This window comes from Hakea prostrata, chromosome 7 (assembly GCF_041222555.1).
Source record: "Hakea prostrata isolate BN-2017 chromosome 7, UWA_Hpros_2, whole genome shotgun sequence".
Lineage (NCBI taxonomy): Eukaryota > Viridiplantae > Streptophyta > Magnoliopsida > Proteales > Proteaceae > Hakea > Hakea prostrata.
The window spans coordinates 38,276,357-38,295,407 of NC_142606.1; the positions used below are offsets into that span (position 1 = coordinate 38,276,357).

General features: G+C 37.4%; 1 protein-coding gene across 2 annotated transcripts; it reads right to left on the reverse strand.

Moving 5' to 3' along the window:
- Nucleotides 1-274: 274 nt before the first annotated feature.
- On the reverse strand, nucleotides 275-18,370 carry GB1 (GTP-binding protein 1). 2 transcript variants are annotated; one of them, XM_089162908.1, is made up of 8 exons: nucleotides 18,160-18,370; nucleotides 17,598-17,700; nucleotides 16,371-16,550; nucleotides 14,149-14,289; nucleotides 1,591-1,699; nucleotides 1,407-1,468; nucleotides 1,105-1,208; nucleotides 275-904 (listed from the first exon to the last, which is right to left on the reverse strand). In XM_089162908.1, the coding sequence occupies exons 3-8, from the start codon at nucleotides 16,461-16,463 to the stop codon at nucleotides 796-798; spliced, it is 618 nt and encodes a 205-aa protein (XP_089019034.1). In that variant the 5' UTR covers nucleotides 16,464-16,550; nucleotides 17,598-17,700; nucleotides 18,160-18,370; the 3' UTR covers nucleotides 275-795. The 2 variants fall into 2 exon arrangements, with proteins under 2 accessions (XP_089019034.1, XP_089019033.1); XM_089162907.1 differs by lacking the exon at nucleotides 17,598-17,700.
- Nucleotides 18,371-19,051: the final 681 nt, after the last annotated feature.

Here is a 19,051-nt window from a genome sequence, read left to right on the forward strand (position 1 = left end):
CTTTTTTTTTTTTTTTTTTGGTGGTAATTCTGAAACCCTGCAATTCTCCTCAAAGCACAGCTGCATTAATAACTACAGAAATAGTCCTTATGCAGGGCATAATGAAAAGACTGCAAGAAATAGTCCTTATGCAGGCCATAGTAAGAAACCAGAGTATCCGACTCAAACACTTCTTTTTTCTTGAGTAAAATATCAGATTCAACACCCGTGGATGCATAAATTAATTACATTGTAGACTCCATTGAATTACTTTGGTATGTACTCAAGGTCATTGGAAAATGCATAGCCATGTTTATATCCTATTACTCTTTTCTATGAACTGCCAAATAGTACAATTTGCTACATAGAACATTCTCCCATTAGAGACTGGAATGGAAGTAAAGACATACAGACACAAAAATGAAGGTAAAAGTGCAAGTAAGCAGGTTGTTCTATTAGTTTCCGATGACATCTTTGATGGAAGCAGCCATTTTGCTGAAACAGATAACACAGAAGCAGCCATTTTGCTGAAACAGATAACACAGAAGCAGCCATTTTCCTTTCAAGAAATGAAATCCAACAGTTCTCATGGAAAAACCAATGCTCTGATTTCTTCAGGAAAAATATAAATTTTCAATAACATGTACAGCTAATTATCTTAAAAGTTACATGCATATCTTAATGTAAGCCATAGCATGAATTGACTTCTAAAGCAAGTTCATCAGCTTCCAGTGATCTTTCAGCAGCAAATTAAATTTTCTTTGGGGGGTTGTGCTCCAGGTTAAATCAACTGACAATTCTTGCTTTGAATTAGTCTTAAGGAGGAACGGTGCCTGTGATACCTGCACGTACTCTCAAGGTTTCTGTTCTCTTACTTCTTCCCATAACGTCCACTAGCCACTCTATACCATCTTTGATCCCTGTTCTGCAATTGAAATCCCAAAAAAAATTTACTTCAAATTAAGCCACCAAATATCAACTCATAAAGGGTAAAACTTTTCATGCTTTTGTTGGAGGGTTGTTATTTCTACTTTTTATCTTTCTCAAGGGGGTGGTTTTGGGGGAGGGGGGGGGGGAGGGGGAAGGGGTTCAAGCAATGGAATTTTCTTTAGGCTCTTAATATACCCATCATATGCTGAAACAGCTTCGAACATGAACAGCCTTTTGTCCAACTCCTTCAGATCCAAATACCTGGACAATTCTTCTCCTGACACAGCCCCAGCAAGATCCTGCAATCAAATTGCAGTGGAAGTTTTATGTCAGACAAGCAGATAGAAGAGTGCTTGGAGAAATCAGGAAAAAGAAAGGTCAGCACTCAACCGTCTAGAGGTTGCGGTCATAACAAAATAACACCCAGTAAACATTTATGGCATTATGCCCACAATGGCTAATTAGGAAAGAGATATAAGAAAGAGTAACTGCATCACCTGCTTGTTAGCTAGTATCAACAGAGGAGCTCCTTGTAAATCTGGGTGGCGCAGTACCTTTTCTGGTGAGCATATTCAAGGCATCACAGCAACCAAATAGAAATAATTTAAATTTCTTATACCAACAGCACTAAGTCATCAATAAAGGAATGGATCTCCATCAGGGTAATTTAACATTACTAACCCAGGGCTGATTTTGAATCCTCAAAACGTGAAGGGCAAGCTGCATCAATTACATATATTATGGCATGTGCCTCTTCATAGTACTTTTCCCAAATTGTTCGAAGACCAATCTGCCAACACAACTCACAGAGGTCAGACCACAACAAGAAAATAGAGAATCAACTACTTTACAATGTACAAAGATGCTCCCTGTGTACCAAGATATATAAAGCATTTGCACCAATGGCTAAGATCACTTTCCTATGTTCACTTATTTATTTGTCTTTTCTGAAACCAGAACTTCAAATTTTTCATGCTGGTGTCCAGTCCAAAATTGTAAGGATTAATTGCTCAGGTGAAAATGAGTGTCAAATAGTCAACGAGCATGATGCCAAACCCGGGTTCCAAAACCCTGCTTTGGGATTGCTATGGGACCGCCAAACAATAAAAAACAAATTATATTGGCAATTTGATAAAAATTATGAACAGCATATGTACCTTTTAAGAGAGTACCAAATTCAGGACTCAACTGAGTGCAGGCAGTGAAAGGGAAAATATTTGAGTAAGTTTAATCAATACTGGAATAGATATAACCAATATTAGAGGATGAGAGCTACTCTATAATTTTAACAAGTAGCTTCTTCTTCACACAAGATACAACTTCCAAACTAACAGTAACTGAGAATCACTCCACGAGGGAAACCTCTCATTCAATCATGGAATGATGAGAGATCCCTAGGGCTAAATTGTGACAACCACCTCCATTAGAGTGTTTAATAATAGATACAGATGTCAAAAGCAATGACTAAATATTAAGCTATGCGGTCTAGCTATTCAGTAAAAAGCCAAACCAGTCCTCAATTCCAAGTGGAGAAGATTCTGCAGTTTATTGATGAGCACATTTATGTGTGAAATCTTAGGGCATAGAGCATGCATTTACACCCTTAGAGCAAAGCTAATTGGGGTTTTAATATTTTATATTGTTTTTGCAAATTTCAGGATTTAAGCAAAATATTTGGAGTTTTGAGTATGAAACATGGAATTTTACACATCAAGAGATCCATTCAAATTTTCAAGTGCGAAAAGGACCTAATTTGGAGCATGATGGGCTAGAAATGCAACTATGGGCCAACTCCAAGAATATCTTATAATTAAGTGAGTCAATTTTGATCTAGGGTTGAGATTGTACGGAGAAGTGATATAATCCATATTGAAGGAACTAGAAGAACTAGGGGTAGACCTAAGATAACCTTAGGAGAAGTGGTGAGAAATGATATGTATAGCTTAGGCCTTGTATCTAGCATGGCCTCGAACAGAACTGATTGGAGGGCAAGAATCCATGTAACAGACCCCATTTAGTTGGGACAAGGCTTTTGTTGTTGTTGTTGTTGTTGATCTAGGGTTGAGATTAGTTAGGATTTTTGTTTTATTATAATTTATTGTAATTAAAAAAAATATTGGTGTATGGGACCCACAAGTAGTCAAAGATTAGGATTTTCTATTTATTTCCATAGATTTTATTTATTTCCCTAATTATTTTTCTCACTCTCCCCACACACACACACAAGAAAAACAGAGACCCCCCCCCCCCCCCAGGCACAACCCCCCCACACCCCCCCCCCCCCCACACCAAAAAAAAAAAACCAAAAAAACAAACCCAACAAAAACCCGAGGACGAGGCCAAAAGGGGGAGAAGAGGAAAGAGAGAAAGAAGAGAAGGAGAAAGAAGGAGAAGAGGGGGGAGGGGAGAGGGGGGGGAAAGGGGGAACAAGAGGAAGAGAGGCCCCCCCCCCACGACCAAAACGGTTGATTAATGTTATCTTAGAGCAGGACCGGGGGATATACCACTACACTTAGGCACATAGTGAGGTAATTTCCAATTAATTAAACTAATTGGTTAAATAAGCGGTCCTAGCACATACATCTAATGCGATCGAATTGAGAATAAAAATAAAATAGACATAACCTAACCATTCATCGTCTAATAAAAAAAATAAATAAATGCATAAATAAAAAGTAGGAATAAAATATGCGAACAATAATAAAAGGGAAGTGCTCCAAGTGTTAACTCTAGATCGAGGGAAGGGGAGTATAACTATGATGACTTTGACAGTGGACCCTTTGTCGTAGCTTACAGTCCACTGATCGGGGGAACGAATATTAAAGAAAAAAATCCAGAAAACAAATAGAAAACAAATAACAAAGCAATAAATGGAAAAGGGAAACCTTAACTAAAGAAAGGCACGACTGTAAGCATCTTTGATCAAGGACCTAGGGGATAGGAAAACAATAAATAAATGCTAAAAAGTAAATCCTAAGTCAAGAAAATGGAGGGAGTAGACAGAAGTAGGAATGGAGGGGGGAGAGAAGATTACTGATGAAGGCTACTTACTTGTATCCTCGAATCTTGAATAATAAATAAATAAAACCCTGAACAACCGATTCGAATCTCAACCAACCTAAACAACCAGATCTAGAATAATCCAAATCTACAATTGCTAGACCCAGAGAAAAACAAATCCTCTTCGAAATCGAAACTTGAAACTTGAAATTTGAAGCTTGAACTCGAAATTGAAATTGAAATTGCATTGATCGAAAGAAAGATTTACACTTGCATAAAAGAAACTACATAACTTGAATAATCATTGCATTACATATAAAAATTAAACCTAAAAATTGAATCTAAAAACTAGAACCCCACAAAGCAATCAAAGAACTAAAGAAAACCTAAACAAACTAAAGAGAAAAGAAATGTAACCTAGGTTTAAGAGGAGAAGGTATTTATAGGGGATGGTGAATGGGGTAGAAATAAGAAAAGAAAAACACTAATAATAATAATGATAATTCAATAAATAGAGAAATAGGAGTTAAAAAGAATAAAGGGAAAAAATTCATTTGAGAATGTAAGGGGAGAGAGAGAGAGAGAGAGAATGAGTGGAAGAAAAGAAAAGAAAAAATAAATAAATAAGGTAATGTAGAAACGTGGTGTGTGTGTGTGTATATATATATATATATTAACAAAAATGAAGTGGGTTTATTAAGGAAATAATAAAGTAAAAGAAATAGAAAGTGGGGAGAGAGAAAAATAATTAGGAAAATAAATAAAATCTTCTAAAAATCTATGGAAAAAATAGAAAATCCTAATCTTTGAATACTTGTGGGTCCCACATACCAATATTTTTTATTTTTTAATTACAAAATAAAGTAAAATGAAATAAAAATCCTAACTAATCTCAGTTGTGGATCAAAATTGGCTTATTTATTTCTAAGGACTAAGATATTCTTGGAGTTGGCCTATAATCGCATCTCTAGTCCATCATGCTCCAAATTAGGCCCTTTTTGCACTTGAAAATTTGATGGATCTCTTGATGTGTAAAATTGAATGTTTCATACCCAAAACTCCAAATATTTTCTCAAATCCTAAAATCTTCAAAAACAACATAAAACCCAAGGTAGCTCCGCTCTAAGTGTGTAAAATGCATACTCTATGCCCTCAGATTTCACACATAATGTGCTCATCAATCATCATTTATGATGCAGCCCTTGATTGGATGACCAAGCAGGGCAGCAATACACCAAAATCCTCTCTAAACAGAACCAGATCTGTTTATTTTCGAATAGAATTGTAGGCCTTATTTGGAGGAGTTAGGGGCGGTCTATGTGAGATGAGGCTTTAGGGGGTCTCTTTGAGATGTGATTTTAGGGGTAGGACTGATGAGGGTGGGACTGATTTCAATGTCAGCCTCAATGAAAACTAGAAAAAGTAGGGGTTCTCCGAGGGAAGTTTGGGGTTTTAGGTCAATGGCCTTCTAGCATTCAGATGGGACTGAAATTTGAAGAGAATGGAGGGAAGATATAGAGGCTGGGTTCCCCTAAAGGAGACCTTAAACTGATCAGGTTAGGCCACAAAATATGCCGTTGCAGGTTTCCAGGCTTGACAAGGTTTAATGGAGAGTTTGGTTTCAAATCTGAAAATAAAAGTAAAGACGGAATGGGGGAAGAATAGGCCCCAGACCTAGGAATTGTTGTATACCTGAGAATCCCCTTTGGAGCCTTGCTTGGCCAACAGCTCCCCAGGAGCTTCAAAGTTCCAGGAACCAATGCTTGAATGAAGTCACACTCCCACTGTTATAACTCTCTCAAAGAGGAAACATTCTGCAGCTCCAACAGCTCATAATTCAAATAATTTTACTCAATTCTCATCTACCCTTTATTCCTCCACATGGGGTAAAAAATTGACTCTGTACAGCCGTACATGAAAGTCCTATAAGGACTTGAAATAACAAAAGGGAAAAAGTTTATTAAGTAGGAAATGAAAGGAGTCCTAATAAGACTAACCAATCCCCAAAATCTAGCTAACATTTTCCTAACATTAAATAAAAACTGAGATACCAATTATCCGATGCTGCAGTACTACAAGAAGCCTGATTGCACGATTGCAAATGAAAAGACCGTAACACCCTAACTTAAAGTGAACGCATAATTAAAAACAAGTTTCAAACAAGCTGGTTCAACCAAACTAAAACAAAACACTTGAAATAAGACCTAAAATAACTATGGAAATTTTTTGTACTCAACCCATGCCATGTTTTAGGTCCATAAAGTTATCATAAGGTAAAGCATACAAAAGCCCAATCTCCAAACCTATCACCTAAACCAGAGGTACTCACATCCGAAGTGATAACCACCACACACACACACAAAAAGAGAGAGAGAGAGAGAGAGAGAGAGAGAGAGAGAGGGCAACGAGAGAAATCTTTCTTTTTCTTAGATTTCTCTCTTTTTTTTTGGTAGAAGCGACAAGAAATCTGACTAAAAGCATAGGACTGCATCCACCATGAGCACACAACAGGAACATGAAATAAAGAAGAAAAGCGAAGGAAGAACAAGAAAGGAATAGAAGAAGATTTAAGAACTGAAGACAAATATAAGAGAGTAATTAAACTACAAAAAGAGAGAGGAGAACCCACAGCCAAAAGGGATCTCTTCATTTTCAATAACATACCTGGATTACCAAAGCTTAAAAACCAACCAGTATTATGTGATCGAAGTGAAGAAAGGGGGAAATAGAAATATCAAGGAAAGAAACAGAATTCAAGGAGATAGAAGAGTTGGTACCTGATTTGCACTAGAGTTCAGAATTAATCATGGTTGTCTAGGTGTAAACCGAGTGTTTTTCTTGCTCCATTTACCGATCTCACTTTCTTGTTTTCTTATGCCTCAAATGCCCAGCTTCTCCTAAACAACGTGACAACAATGATCCTAAACTAACTCAAATACTTGTAAGTTAGAAATTAGGATGAGTTTTACTACTATTCTCTGGTTCAGACCCCACCCACAACCTTACGGGCTTAAACTATAGTTCTGCCACAAAATTCACTCTGTAAACAAGTGAAACAAGGCCAAACAAGGTTTTTCTAAACCCAGTTAATAATTCCCACTACTTAATTCCCCCAGTTTATTGGAGAATGTTGTTTAGTTCTCATAAAAAAATCATGCAGATTCAGTGATTATCAGACCCTTGATGAGAAAGATCCTTCAGTGAAGAACATAATTCCAGAAGTTTGATCTTTACATAGGATGATCTTGGTTTTCTTTTCTTCAACAGAACTATCCACAGAAGTCTCTTCATCTTTGATCCAAATCATGAGCTCCTCTTTGAAGATCTTCATTTTCAAGGCTTCGACTCAGCCTCAGAGCATTGTTGTGCCGTTTGAGCCTCTAGAATCACTTCAGTGGAAGCAATCAATTTTTTTTATTTCATGAATTTCAAATGTACTCTTCGTGTTTTCAGATCTAAGTGACAAGAAACAAATCAGTGAATTGTTGAAAATCCAACATGAAGACCTTTTTGGCCCTACTACCAACTAATACAGTTGAAGGTCCCCAAAAGAATCCAGAGCCAAAGAAATTTGCAAACAGTCCAAGAGCTATGTAGGATCAATAGGCATAACAGCTGGAAAAACAATAAGTACAAAAGGAGAAATTTGACAAGTCAAGAAAGAAAGGAAGAAAGAAAAAAGATCTTAGAAATATGAAATAGTTTTAAACAGCAGAAAGATAGATCTGAATTTCAGAAGCCAGAAGATCTGGTAGTCAGTGATGTCTACATGTCAGGATCAACACCGGTACACTGTTATGGTGCTCAACACAGTCAGTGACACACAGAGTAGTCAAAAGTTGCTAATGAAGATTCATTGGTGATTAATACATGTGGAGCGTGGGCAGTGCTAAGCACTGTCCACAGACAAATGATAGCGTAACAAGTAGCTGCAGAAACCAGCAGTTAGTAGTGACACAACCTAGTTGGCACCATTGTTATCAAATCATCACCACAAGGCCTTTTTTTGGCCCCTAGGCGATGAGCTGCTTTTTGTATATGTAAAAAAAAAAAAACTACTGCTTTATTGCCCTAGGTGACGTCGACTTGGTGTTATGCACCATATTGACGCCTTATGGGCAAAGCGGTCACTTTTTTGACATTTAGTACCATATTATTTATATTTTTATTTTTTTTTTAAACCATCAAATTCTATTCTCTAAAACCATATACAATTAGTGTATAGGTAAGAATCCCATGCACCGAGAAGCATGGGATCATATAGAGATTAAAGGCAGTTAAAAAAAATTCAAAACCTAATCAGAGAGGGCTTTCTTCTCCAGGTCGAGCAGAGACTAGAGAGTACGAACAGGGCTGCTTCTGCGAAAGTCCAAATCACAAAATCCAGTCGAGTCTTCTTCTCTTCTTCTCCAAATCTAATCTTCTTCTCTCCTCCAAATCTAATCTTCTTCTCTCCTTCTCCAAATCAAGTCTTCTTCGCCACTTCCCCAAATCAAGTCTTCTTCACAGCAGCTGAGCAGTTATTTTCTACCAGACCTGTGATAGTTCTTCTCCAGAGTCCAAATCGCAGCAGCAAGCAGCATTTTTCTGAGTTCTCCAAGACTTACTTACGGTGGCAAACAGCATCTTCCAATGTTTCCTCCAAAGCTAGTGGCAGCAGCAGCTCTGTTCTGTGAGAAAACCACGCAGCTCCTCTTTCGTCTGCAGCTGCTCTGAGTTCTCTTGAAATCTCATTATAGCAGTCCAAGGTACTGCCTCAGCCCTTTGTGTTTTAATATTTGTTTAGCTTATAGTAGAACTATATAAGTTTTTGGTATGCTATTTGTGTGACATAAAGTAATTGTATAAAAAAAAATGTTACTAAAACACCTTGCTCACCAAGGCGATGACCTGTGGCCACCTAATCGGGATGGCGTTTAAGCATTGCCCAAAACACCTTGGTCGCCTTGCTGCATTAATAACCTTGATTAGCATAGAGACATTCACAAGAGATGCATGAGAGGGATACTGAAGTGACACTATAGAGAACAGTGGCGGAGGTCTCTGGGAACATGACAGCATTTGGCAGTGTATGATAATGTTAGGACCCTAGGGATGAGGCCTTGTGGAATGAGGGTTAGTTAGGGTTACCCTAGGGATGAGGCCTTGTGAAATGAGGGTTAGGTAGGGTTATTTGAGATAATAAATAGAGGGAAAGAGGGAAGAGAGAATAATCGAATTTTGGAGAGTCTTGTGGGCGCAATGGCAACTGGGCACCATAGGGGGGGGGCTCCGCATTCTCGAATGAATTTTTGGGAAATATTATTAGGGCTCATCAATTGGAGCGCAACCGGGAGTAGGCCAAATGGTAGATTTGAGAACGGATAGCACCAGGGAAGAGAAGCACTCCATGGCAACTTCATAGGTCCGCACTAATGTGTTAGCTTTGGAGCCAACCATAGTAGGCCAAATGGTAGATTTGGAAGAAGCAACACTATGGAAGTCATAGTGCGTTGAGTCCCCAAGCCAACATAACAGGAAAATCCAACAATGAAGGTGAAATTACAGAGATTTTGTATCAGTGCACAGAAAGAAAGCAAATTGAAGACTTTGTGTCAGTTTGAGTTGTATTCTGCCAGTTTTACTAAGAATACAGGTGTCATGACATACCCATCAGTCACAAGGCATATGGGTTTACAACAAAAACAACATCCTATGATCCAAGCCTTTAAATGAGGTTGGCTACATGGATCCCAGAAGAGACAATAGGATAATAAAAGGAAGTAAGATGTGGAGGGTGGAGGATACAACATTGACACATACTCTAGGTGTAGGTGTAATTAAGGGAAATAATGCAATATTTTATTTATTATTTCCTGTTAAGAGCCAAAAGAAGTTGAGAGTCCCCAATTTTGTTTAAGGCTTTAGATAGAGCTAAAGCCTATTTTAGTTTTCGTTCAGATTAGGAATAGGAATTTTTTTTTTTTTTCCAACCATCTTCCTTTTAAAAGGGCATGTGCTCCCATCATTAGAGAAAAGATTTGAATGAAAAATTTTAATTGAGATTGACAGCTGCTGTAACTGTGGGCGTTTTCCTTCCTTGATCTTCTCTTGTTATTCCCTTTAATTTTCCCTTCTCTTTGACAAGCATTTTCTTTTTTGTTTTTCTGGGCAACACTCTGCACCCTATATTGCTGGTTTGAGTCCTTGGAGCATCCCTCTTTTGAACTCAAAATTGAGGTTTGCATCCCTGCCTTTAGGAGATCCTAACCCTGCTGCATCAGTCCCAAAAGATTCCTCTGCGGGGCTACATCATACCTGCAACCAAACCCAAGTCTGGAACTACTGCCTGGTTTTGATTTCAGAGCTTTAATATTTGACAAAAAGGATGCAACACATGCATGCTTTCAGGCTAGTGGAATGGAATGAATCTCAGCCCCTCTTTGTATGGGGTTGACCCACCCTCCCCCCATCTCCTCACACACAACACCCCCCACCCCACCCCACCCCCCAAAACCAAAAAAAAGGAAGGAAATTCAATAGATGTGATCTTTATTTTGTTGAAGCTTATTGTTTATAAGAAATACTACCTGAGTTTGATAGAGCTTGGAATTGCAATCGGACAACTGAAATTTCAAACCAAACTGAGGCCAGAGAAGGGAATTCCCTCAATCTGAGTTTCCTTTTGATGAACAATTATAGGGTTTACCTTGTAATGAATGATGTTTCCCTAAATGTAGGTTCACTCCAGGATCCTATTTATTAGATCAGCAGTCAATTAGGGTTTAGAATACCTTAAGGTTAAAGGGAATGGGTTGGCTATGGGGTTCTAGGGTTAGGTTCGGATAGGGTTTTCAGAATTTAGGGGATATGGGTTCCCTTTGTGATATGTCTTGTGAAAGTTAGGTTAACGCTGTATGGTCAGATATTTCAACTATATGAAACCCATCCCATGGGAGATATGGGATAAATTCCTTGAGAAGGGAAGCTTAGGTCTATAGGTGCCAGAACGGGCTGAAATGCAAGGGAATGTTGGTAATAATATAGGGATATGATTCCCCAAGTTTTGGATGGCTAAATTGAAAGATATTAAAGTTCTTGCTTTTAGGGTCTACGGAAGTACAAAAATTCAGTAAACTAATTATATCTTGAAATCGGATTGTCAAAATGGGGCCAAATTGGGATCTAAGGTCACCAGGGTTGGGGGGGACAAGGTTCCTAAAGTTTGAAACAGATCTAACAGTTTAGTGTAGATCTGACCATGAGATTTGAGTCTCTAGAAAAAAGCCAAAAATTCAAGAAAATTAATAAAAATAAAATATATAAAAAAAAGGGTGCAACGGATGAGGGAAGAGGGAAGGCTAGGGATGGGGTTAGGGTGTTGTTTACTTACTTGAAGATGGAATAGGATCAAAGGAATTGAAGATCAATGGCTGCACTTGAAGAACTCTCAAATCTGCCATGGCCCTCCCAAGGAAGCCCACAACTTTTTTTTTTTGGATGAATAAATAATTATATAAAAACGGAGCCAACAAGAAACAAGGAGAAACAACAGGGGAGAGAGAGAAAAAGGGGCACCAGAGCCCCAACTAGTCAAGAGGACGACTAGAAAGAGGTGGCTAGACTCCAAGAACTAACATCAACCTATTCCTTGAAGAGTCAATAACTGGGGGATGGGGGAAAGATGTAAGCCTAGAAGAAACATCAAAATAGATGGCATTCCAAATCAAATCTTGGGATCAGGATTTGGAAGTCCATCTTCTCATATTGCTTCACCATAAGTAATGAAAGGTAGAGGCAAAAACAAGCTTACCCACAAGGTTGCAAATCAAGGAGCCAGAGGAGTTTCTCAGGATTCAATTCCAATCTCGAGCAAATCCAAAGGAACGCCTCGATCTACACCAAATGGAAGCAAGGGCTAAGCTCCAAATAGAGCGGGAGAAGGGACAGGAGAAAAAAAGGTGGTCAAGGTCCTCAGAATCATTCCAATAGAGAATGTAATTGGGGTTAGCAGGGATGTGGCGGCTGATGAGAAAAGATTGGGTTGGGAGGGCAAGGTTGAGAGCTCTCCAAAGGGTGAGGGAGTGGCAGCAGATATGGCTTTTAAACCAAACCAAGGGGGGCCATGGGACAAAGGGGGAGGGGGACCTAAGGAAGTTCCAAAGAAAAGCAGTTGTGAAGGTTTTGGTATGGGAGGGGGTCCAAATGGTGATGTCACAAGCAGAGGATGAGAGGGGGGGGGGGAGTTCTAGACTTGTGTGAGACTAGGATGGGAAGAAGGGGACCAAGTGCCATTGGTGATAAATGAAGAGAGAGGGATAGCCTTAGGGATATGGGAGTCATAAACAGCCCGGGGACCAAGAAGAGAGAAGAATATACCCATCAGATGCCAAGGATCAAGCCAGAAAGAAGGATCCAAAGGAATTTGAATAGTGATTGCAGAGAGGGCCCAAGGCCAAAGGGTTAGAAGCTTTCTCAAGATCCAAGAAGAGGTGGAAAGGATCAGCGCAGTCTAGATGGAGATAGACTTGATAAGATAAGAGTAGATCCATAAGACCCATATGGAATCGTGTTAGAGGCAACTTTCCAAAAGCCCACAACTTTATTTGTTTCCAACTCTCAATTTGTTATTCAGTTCAACTTGCAATTACAAAGGTCATAAGCTTTTTTTTGTAGCCTCAAAAATAAGAAACAAAATAAGACTCAAACTAGGAAACCAACTTGACTTCAAACTCACTCTCTAATTCTAATAGTGACTCTTATCTTAACTAATCACATAAACAAGGACTCTATCAAATCTTACTTTAGAGGGATCTAATTTAGATTTGAAGAGTAGATAAGGAGTCCTAATAAAAGGTAGACTGAAGCTAGGGGATTCCAATACAAGCTAGGAATCTCACCTAGACAAGGACAACACAAAATAATGATCCAAATAAGTAAATAAAAGTATATCAAAGTAGATCTAGGGTCCTGACAACTAACTGGACCCACAAGACCCTAAGTGGACTCAACCCAACAATGGCAATACTACCAAAATACCCCTATACTTGGACAAAACTGGGGTTGCAGGTACGGTTGTAGGGTGCTGGTAAACCCCTTAGGCCCTCATTTGGTCATCCTGGATTTAGTTTACATCACTTTTCCTCTGGGTGCTGTTCGCAGTTGAAGATGACCCTATTTCTTTCAGTAATTAATTTACTACTTTTCCTCTTTACCCTTTTCTTCTTATAGTATTGCTTCTTTTCCAATTTGTTTTCCATTCCTAAATTAACCATCATCTATAAGTTACCAAAGGTTTTTGTGTTCCCTTAATATTACAATTCTGACACCTCTCCTTTAAAACTTCCTGTTAATCAAAAACCTACCATCCCACTAATACTTTCTTCTAATTTACAATTTTTGCCACTGGGGGTGTCTAAACTTCTAAATATTTACTGCTTTTGGCTTCTATTTATGAACTGAGATTTCTAACACTTGGATAGGCCAGTTAGCAATCCGTCAAGGGGTAACCCAGGCCAGATCTGCGTCATGTAGTTCAATGGCTTATGTCTAATTGATGGAAGCAGGACTAAAATGACCATTTGAGATGTTATGAGGAAGGACTTTCATAATCTAGGTCCTGTTCAAAGTATGACCTCAGGTAGAAACCTATTAGAGGGCAATGTAAGAGACCCAATTCAAATATGGTACTCCTGCCATGCTGGGCTGTCTCTATTAACTTTACCCTTCCATTTTCATCTTCAATTTTATTTTCCATCTTTAATTTGTCATTTTCCACTTTCATTTCTCATCTCATTTCCCATCCCTCTTTTGCCATCTCTTCATTTCCTTTTTTTGTTCAGACATCAGTTTTCACTACCTTTTTATTCTTAGATCCATGTAGTTGGCTCATTAAATTGGGAAAAAGCTGAGTTTGCTGCCAAAAAACACAAAAGCTCTTGAAAAGATCATTTTAACTACCAAATCATGTCTGATTGATGGGATTACTCCCATATATTGATATTATTTCCATGCCAAATGTTTTGATGCCACCACACTTGTGGGATGCAATCACAAGAAAAAATCTGATCCTATACTCCAGCTGTTCAGCTCAGGATTTGTTTAATATTCCTTATTTTACTTCTCTTTTTTTTTTTCTCTTTTTTTTTTTTGGGGGAGGCAAAAACAGTTTTGTATCTGACAAAATAAATATGTCATTGAAAGATAAAGCAATTGCGGAATACTCAATAAAACGATAGGTTTAAACAACAATCTACATACTTGACCTCCCAAGTCCCAGAAGACAAGTTTGGTATTTGATGCTTCGACACGACCGATATTAAGCCCCACAGTAGGAACGATTCGATCAGGGGGCAGACCTTCCGAGTTTGAGTATAACGCTTTTAACTTCTCCAGCAAAGTCTACAAATTCATTAGCAAACAAAGGCATCTTAGTTTCCGAACAAGTTTTTGACACAATAAAGAATAAAATGGCATAGCATGCAAAACAAAGATGTCAAAAAACTGTGCAGGTAAACAGTGTAGCCAATCCATTTTAGCCAGGGGTGACTAGGGAATTCCATTCCATGATTCCACAAGATTTAAGGCAATAATGCAGTTAATTTTAAGTCATTTAACAAGTGAAACCATATTTTGTACGACTGAATTGCATGCAAATGAACTAGAAAAAACCATAAGCACCCCATCTTCAAACCAGTCCAGGTACAGAACCACTCTTCTCAACAGAATGGAATCTAACGATGTCATGTATTAGAAGGAAGGGGGGAAAAAAAGAAGCCCACCTTCATTTTTTATTCCAAGCCAGTTGCTTGGTTTATTGATTTCTTTTTCTATTATTAGTTCATTTTTTATCTTTGATTATTTTTACTTTCTTTCTCAGTGGCAGATTGTTTAATCAAAACTTTGGTCAAACAGGAACCAAGTCCTTTTTCAAGTTTGACCAATGTCTGGTTTCAAAAACTAGGAGTTAAATGTCTAAATTGAGCTGCTGCATGAAATAAAAACAACCTTAGATGGTCAAATGATGATAGTAATAAAGCAAGATCATTAAATTTCATATCAAACCACTGCAAAGCCAGGTAAATCAAATAGCAATGCAACTGGATATTTCTTTCATCCTGTTCCCTCACCTCTCTCTTTTTAGATGATTGCCAACTAAGATATTTCATTAATGTAACATAAATCGCATATAAAGCTTAGGTATATATTTTCTTTTCATTTACTTGACTTCCATGCCTTTTCTTCTGCAAAGGAAAACACTGGCTGTAAGAGAAGAGAAATCAGACGGAGTAGCTATCATGGAACTCATGTACATGGTACATCCAGCAAAACATGTAATAAGTACAATCATTTAATTCAAAAGTCGCTTCTGAGGTCCCCAACTGACACCAAGGAATTCCTGGCAACACCTACCAAATCATAGATTCATGCAGCGAATGTAATAAAAATGATCCTAGCTCTGTATATTCAGGTGATACTTCTAGCCTTCTTGTAGAAACTTTTTCTCTTCCTCTATACAATGCCTCAGGGTAGCACAAGGGAACACTTGGCAGGCTGGCAGACTGCCACATGAAAGTATCCTCAAAAGTGATTTGTTCATTAAGAAGAGAATATCAGCTTCAGTTATGGTGAGCCTACCCATTCACGCCCAAAGAAGGTTAGCATGCTATAGGAGACTTCACATCAAAAATGAAAATATGAAATTCTTCCTACTTTTGACATAGGTAGGATTAGCTCTTTTTATAAGCTAAGAGAAAATAAACTGTCCATGGACAAAGCAAAACAACGGTCACTACCCTCAGCAGGATTGCCGTCCCTGTCCATTATTTTCAAATTCTCACTAACAGACATAATAGGCACAATAATACGTCACAATTAAAAGTCATAGCCCCTCTTACTGCATATTTAAGAAATTAATATATAATTAGGTAGAAATTTTTAAAATCACACACCAAAAGAATAATGAAATATGTAATCTAACTTCTTTTTTTTATGTTTTTTGGGGGAGGGAGTGATAGATTTCAGAAAATTCAGAGTTATAAATACTTTAAAGGGGAAATAAATAATTGCTGGTATGAAAAAAACCCTTGTTACATTTCTTTTTCTTTTTTTTTTAACTATCAACTACAGTATTGGTCATTGAGATACACACATCTGAAAATTAGTCAATTGAAATTTGTGGCACAAGAAATGAAAGGTCACAATATATTTCTCTTTAATACATGTCAAAGTGGGAGAACAAACACTGACAGCATTTAAACTTGGCTAAGAAAAGATTAAAACAAATAAAAAAAGAAGGAATGTGATCCTACTGCATACATTATGCATATATATTGCAGACATCATCCATGAAATGCTTATTATAAACAGAATTAAATGGTTTAAACTGTCAAACTCCATATATAATCAGATGGATAAAAGCAGATGGTGGCACCAAAGATAATAATACAAAAAACAGTAATGAAAATGAAGGAACATATTACTGTTTTTCCAGCTTTGTCAATGCCAAGAATAAGGACATGGAATTCCGTCTTACTAAAAATATACTTCCAAAGTCCATAAAACAATGAAAACATCTTGCTCTGTTTCTTTCCTCCTATTCCAGATAAACTTTAATCACACCTCATCATCAATATGATCAGCCTCTGTTCTGCAAATAATTCCTGGATATAGAAAAGAAATAGTAAATAGAACATATCAACATCCCATTTGAAGGGGCAAGATAGATAAAGAAAATGTAAAGGCAACCCAAAGCACATACACATGCAAATGGCTCGACATATACTTCAAAACATTTTTAGTACATTTTGGTAATGTTCTTATATGCTCAGGTTTCTAGATCTTGGTATGGTTCCATGCCAAATAATGGCCTCAAACACAACGCAATAATGCTGAATAGGACCAATTTCAGAAGTCTTCCCCAAAAACAAGGGACAACTCACAGGAAAGTTGGGAAAAGCAACAATGCATGTATGGATATATACGGGAACTAAACGGTTAGATGGTAATAATAATTTTGTGATAATCCATTGGAATAAAATATGTACAGCAATGATAATACAAGTTTAATATGGCTTCTCTATAAGCACTAATATGGACCTATGTAAGAAAATTGACAGCCTAATAAACACACAATAGCATTCTCTGGCCCAATTTTTCTTTTCTAGAGATACCTACAATTGTGTTGCTAGAAATAGGGATTAAGATCTAAAACAGACAGTCATGATTCAAGAAAATCATCTGAAAGGGAAAGATATCAATAAAGGGATCACACTAGAAAAATATAATGGAACCATGCCAATGGCACTTTAATGAAATGCAGACCTTATCACCTTCAATTAGCAAAGGAGCTGCCTATGCAATATGCCAATGGATTTCTAAAACACAGATGGGATATGCCAATTGTGCTGCAATATGCCAATATTTTTCTAAAAGATAGATGGGATATCATCAATTCATAGAGGTAACAAGAACAACTGGCTCATGATTAAAAATTTTCCATCGATCTTCATACTAAACAAGCCAATAGGATAACAATAGCATGCTACGAGCTTAAGGGTCACAAAAAATAGATGATATAATAGATGAACAAACACACTGGAGGAACGAATGATGGAACTCAACCCTATCCCAGAAGCAGATTTACTTTTTTATTTCAATTATTGATGGCCCTCTTAAACTAAATCCCTGTTTTCACAAGCCTACCCTACCCCTGCATAAGCTCTTTCCAAGCCTTCAACAAACTTGACAAGCACATGTTGGCCCTGAATTGGGACAAGAAGAAGAATGGAGTACGAACGTCTTCCTACCTACCTGCACATAAACCAATATAAAACGTAAAAGTGAAAACTTTGTACATAACGTGTATCAATGTACACGTATCTTCGAATTGATTGCTTCAGTTTTATAAAAATTGTTTAACTGCTTCGATTACTAGTTCAGTATTCAAAAGCTTTATTATTTCTCGACATTTTCTTCAACCGGAGAATAGCGATCTACAAAATAAAGGGGTGTCCGACAGGGTATACGTCTATATTCCAACCAATAAATGTAAAATTCAGAGGGCTACATTGGAATAATACAAGCAGAGGCTTTTGCTTGTTCTCTGTAGTTATTGTAACCAAAGACGAGCTTGATTGTTCTCAATTAATCAAAAGAAACACATGGAAGATTCCCTATTAGGAGAGATTAATTTTGGGTAAGTACGAAAATGAAGAATAATATGAAGATAAAAAAAACAAAAAAAGGGATCATTTCATTGACATCACCGACCTGCTTCTCGCGATCCCACCACCAGGAGACGCCGAGACGAAGAAGACAGAGAAGAGATCAACCGCTGCAATAAGCTGATTTCGATGGACTGGTCACCGGAGATAGAGAAGATGAAGAAAACGGATCACTTCTCAATAACGCCAGATAGGCCTCAGGTTTGAAGCAACGTTTGAGCAAAGGGGAAAAACGAGCTGAGTTCGATCGTTTTTGTTTTTCGGATTTGGATTTTAGTCATTAAGATTTTTCTTTTTCTTTTTTTTTTTTTTTAACCAAAAATACCTTTAAAGATTATTATTAAAAGTGTTATAAATAATATTAATTATGAATGTTCATCATTCTTAAAAATTTCATATCAAAAGATTTTCCAAATGAAGATTTCAGTCACCTCATCTCAGCATACAATCTTGGAAATTCATGTTTCCATATTAACTGAACATTGCATTAGTCTATTTCAAGATCATCTTATTGGAATTAAGATCATCTCCCCGTCGGCTTCCTAATTACAAAAATACAGTGGGGTCCATAGGTGAAAATTTTTTTCCCAAAAAGTGTTTTCATAGTGGGCCCCACTGTTATTTGTGGTCGGGAAGCATCGGGGAACACTTTGTGCTCCACGTCGGAGTCACATTGTTCAATAGAAGAGTTTAACTCATCTTGTCTTAATTTTGTTTTTCTTCTCAATATATTTCTTCATTTTATAACACGTAATCAGCATAACTTTGCTCAAAATAATTGCATTTTGAGAAGAAAGATATAGACAATATATTATTATGTTTTCTACTCTAAGATGAAAAGGATATTGACCTCCAATGCGTTTTTTTGTAAACAATAGAGTTTGTCTCGTCCATCTTGTAATGTAAATACATCATAATTAAGATATGTGATTTATTAA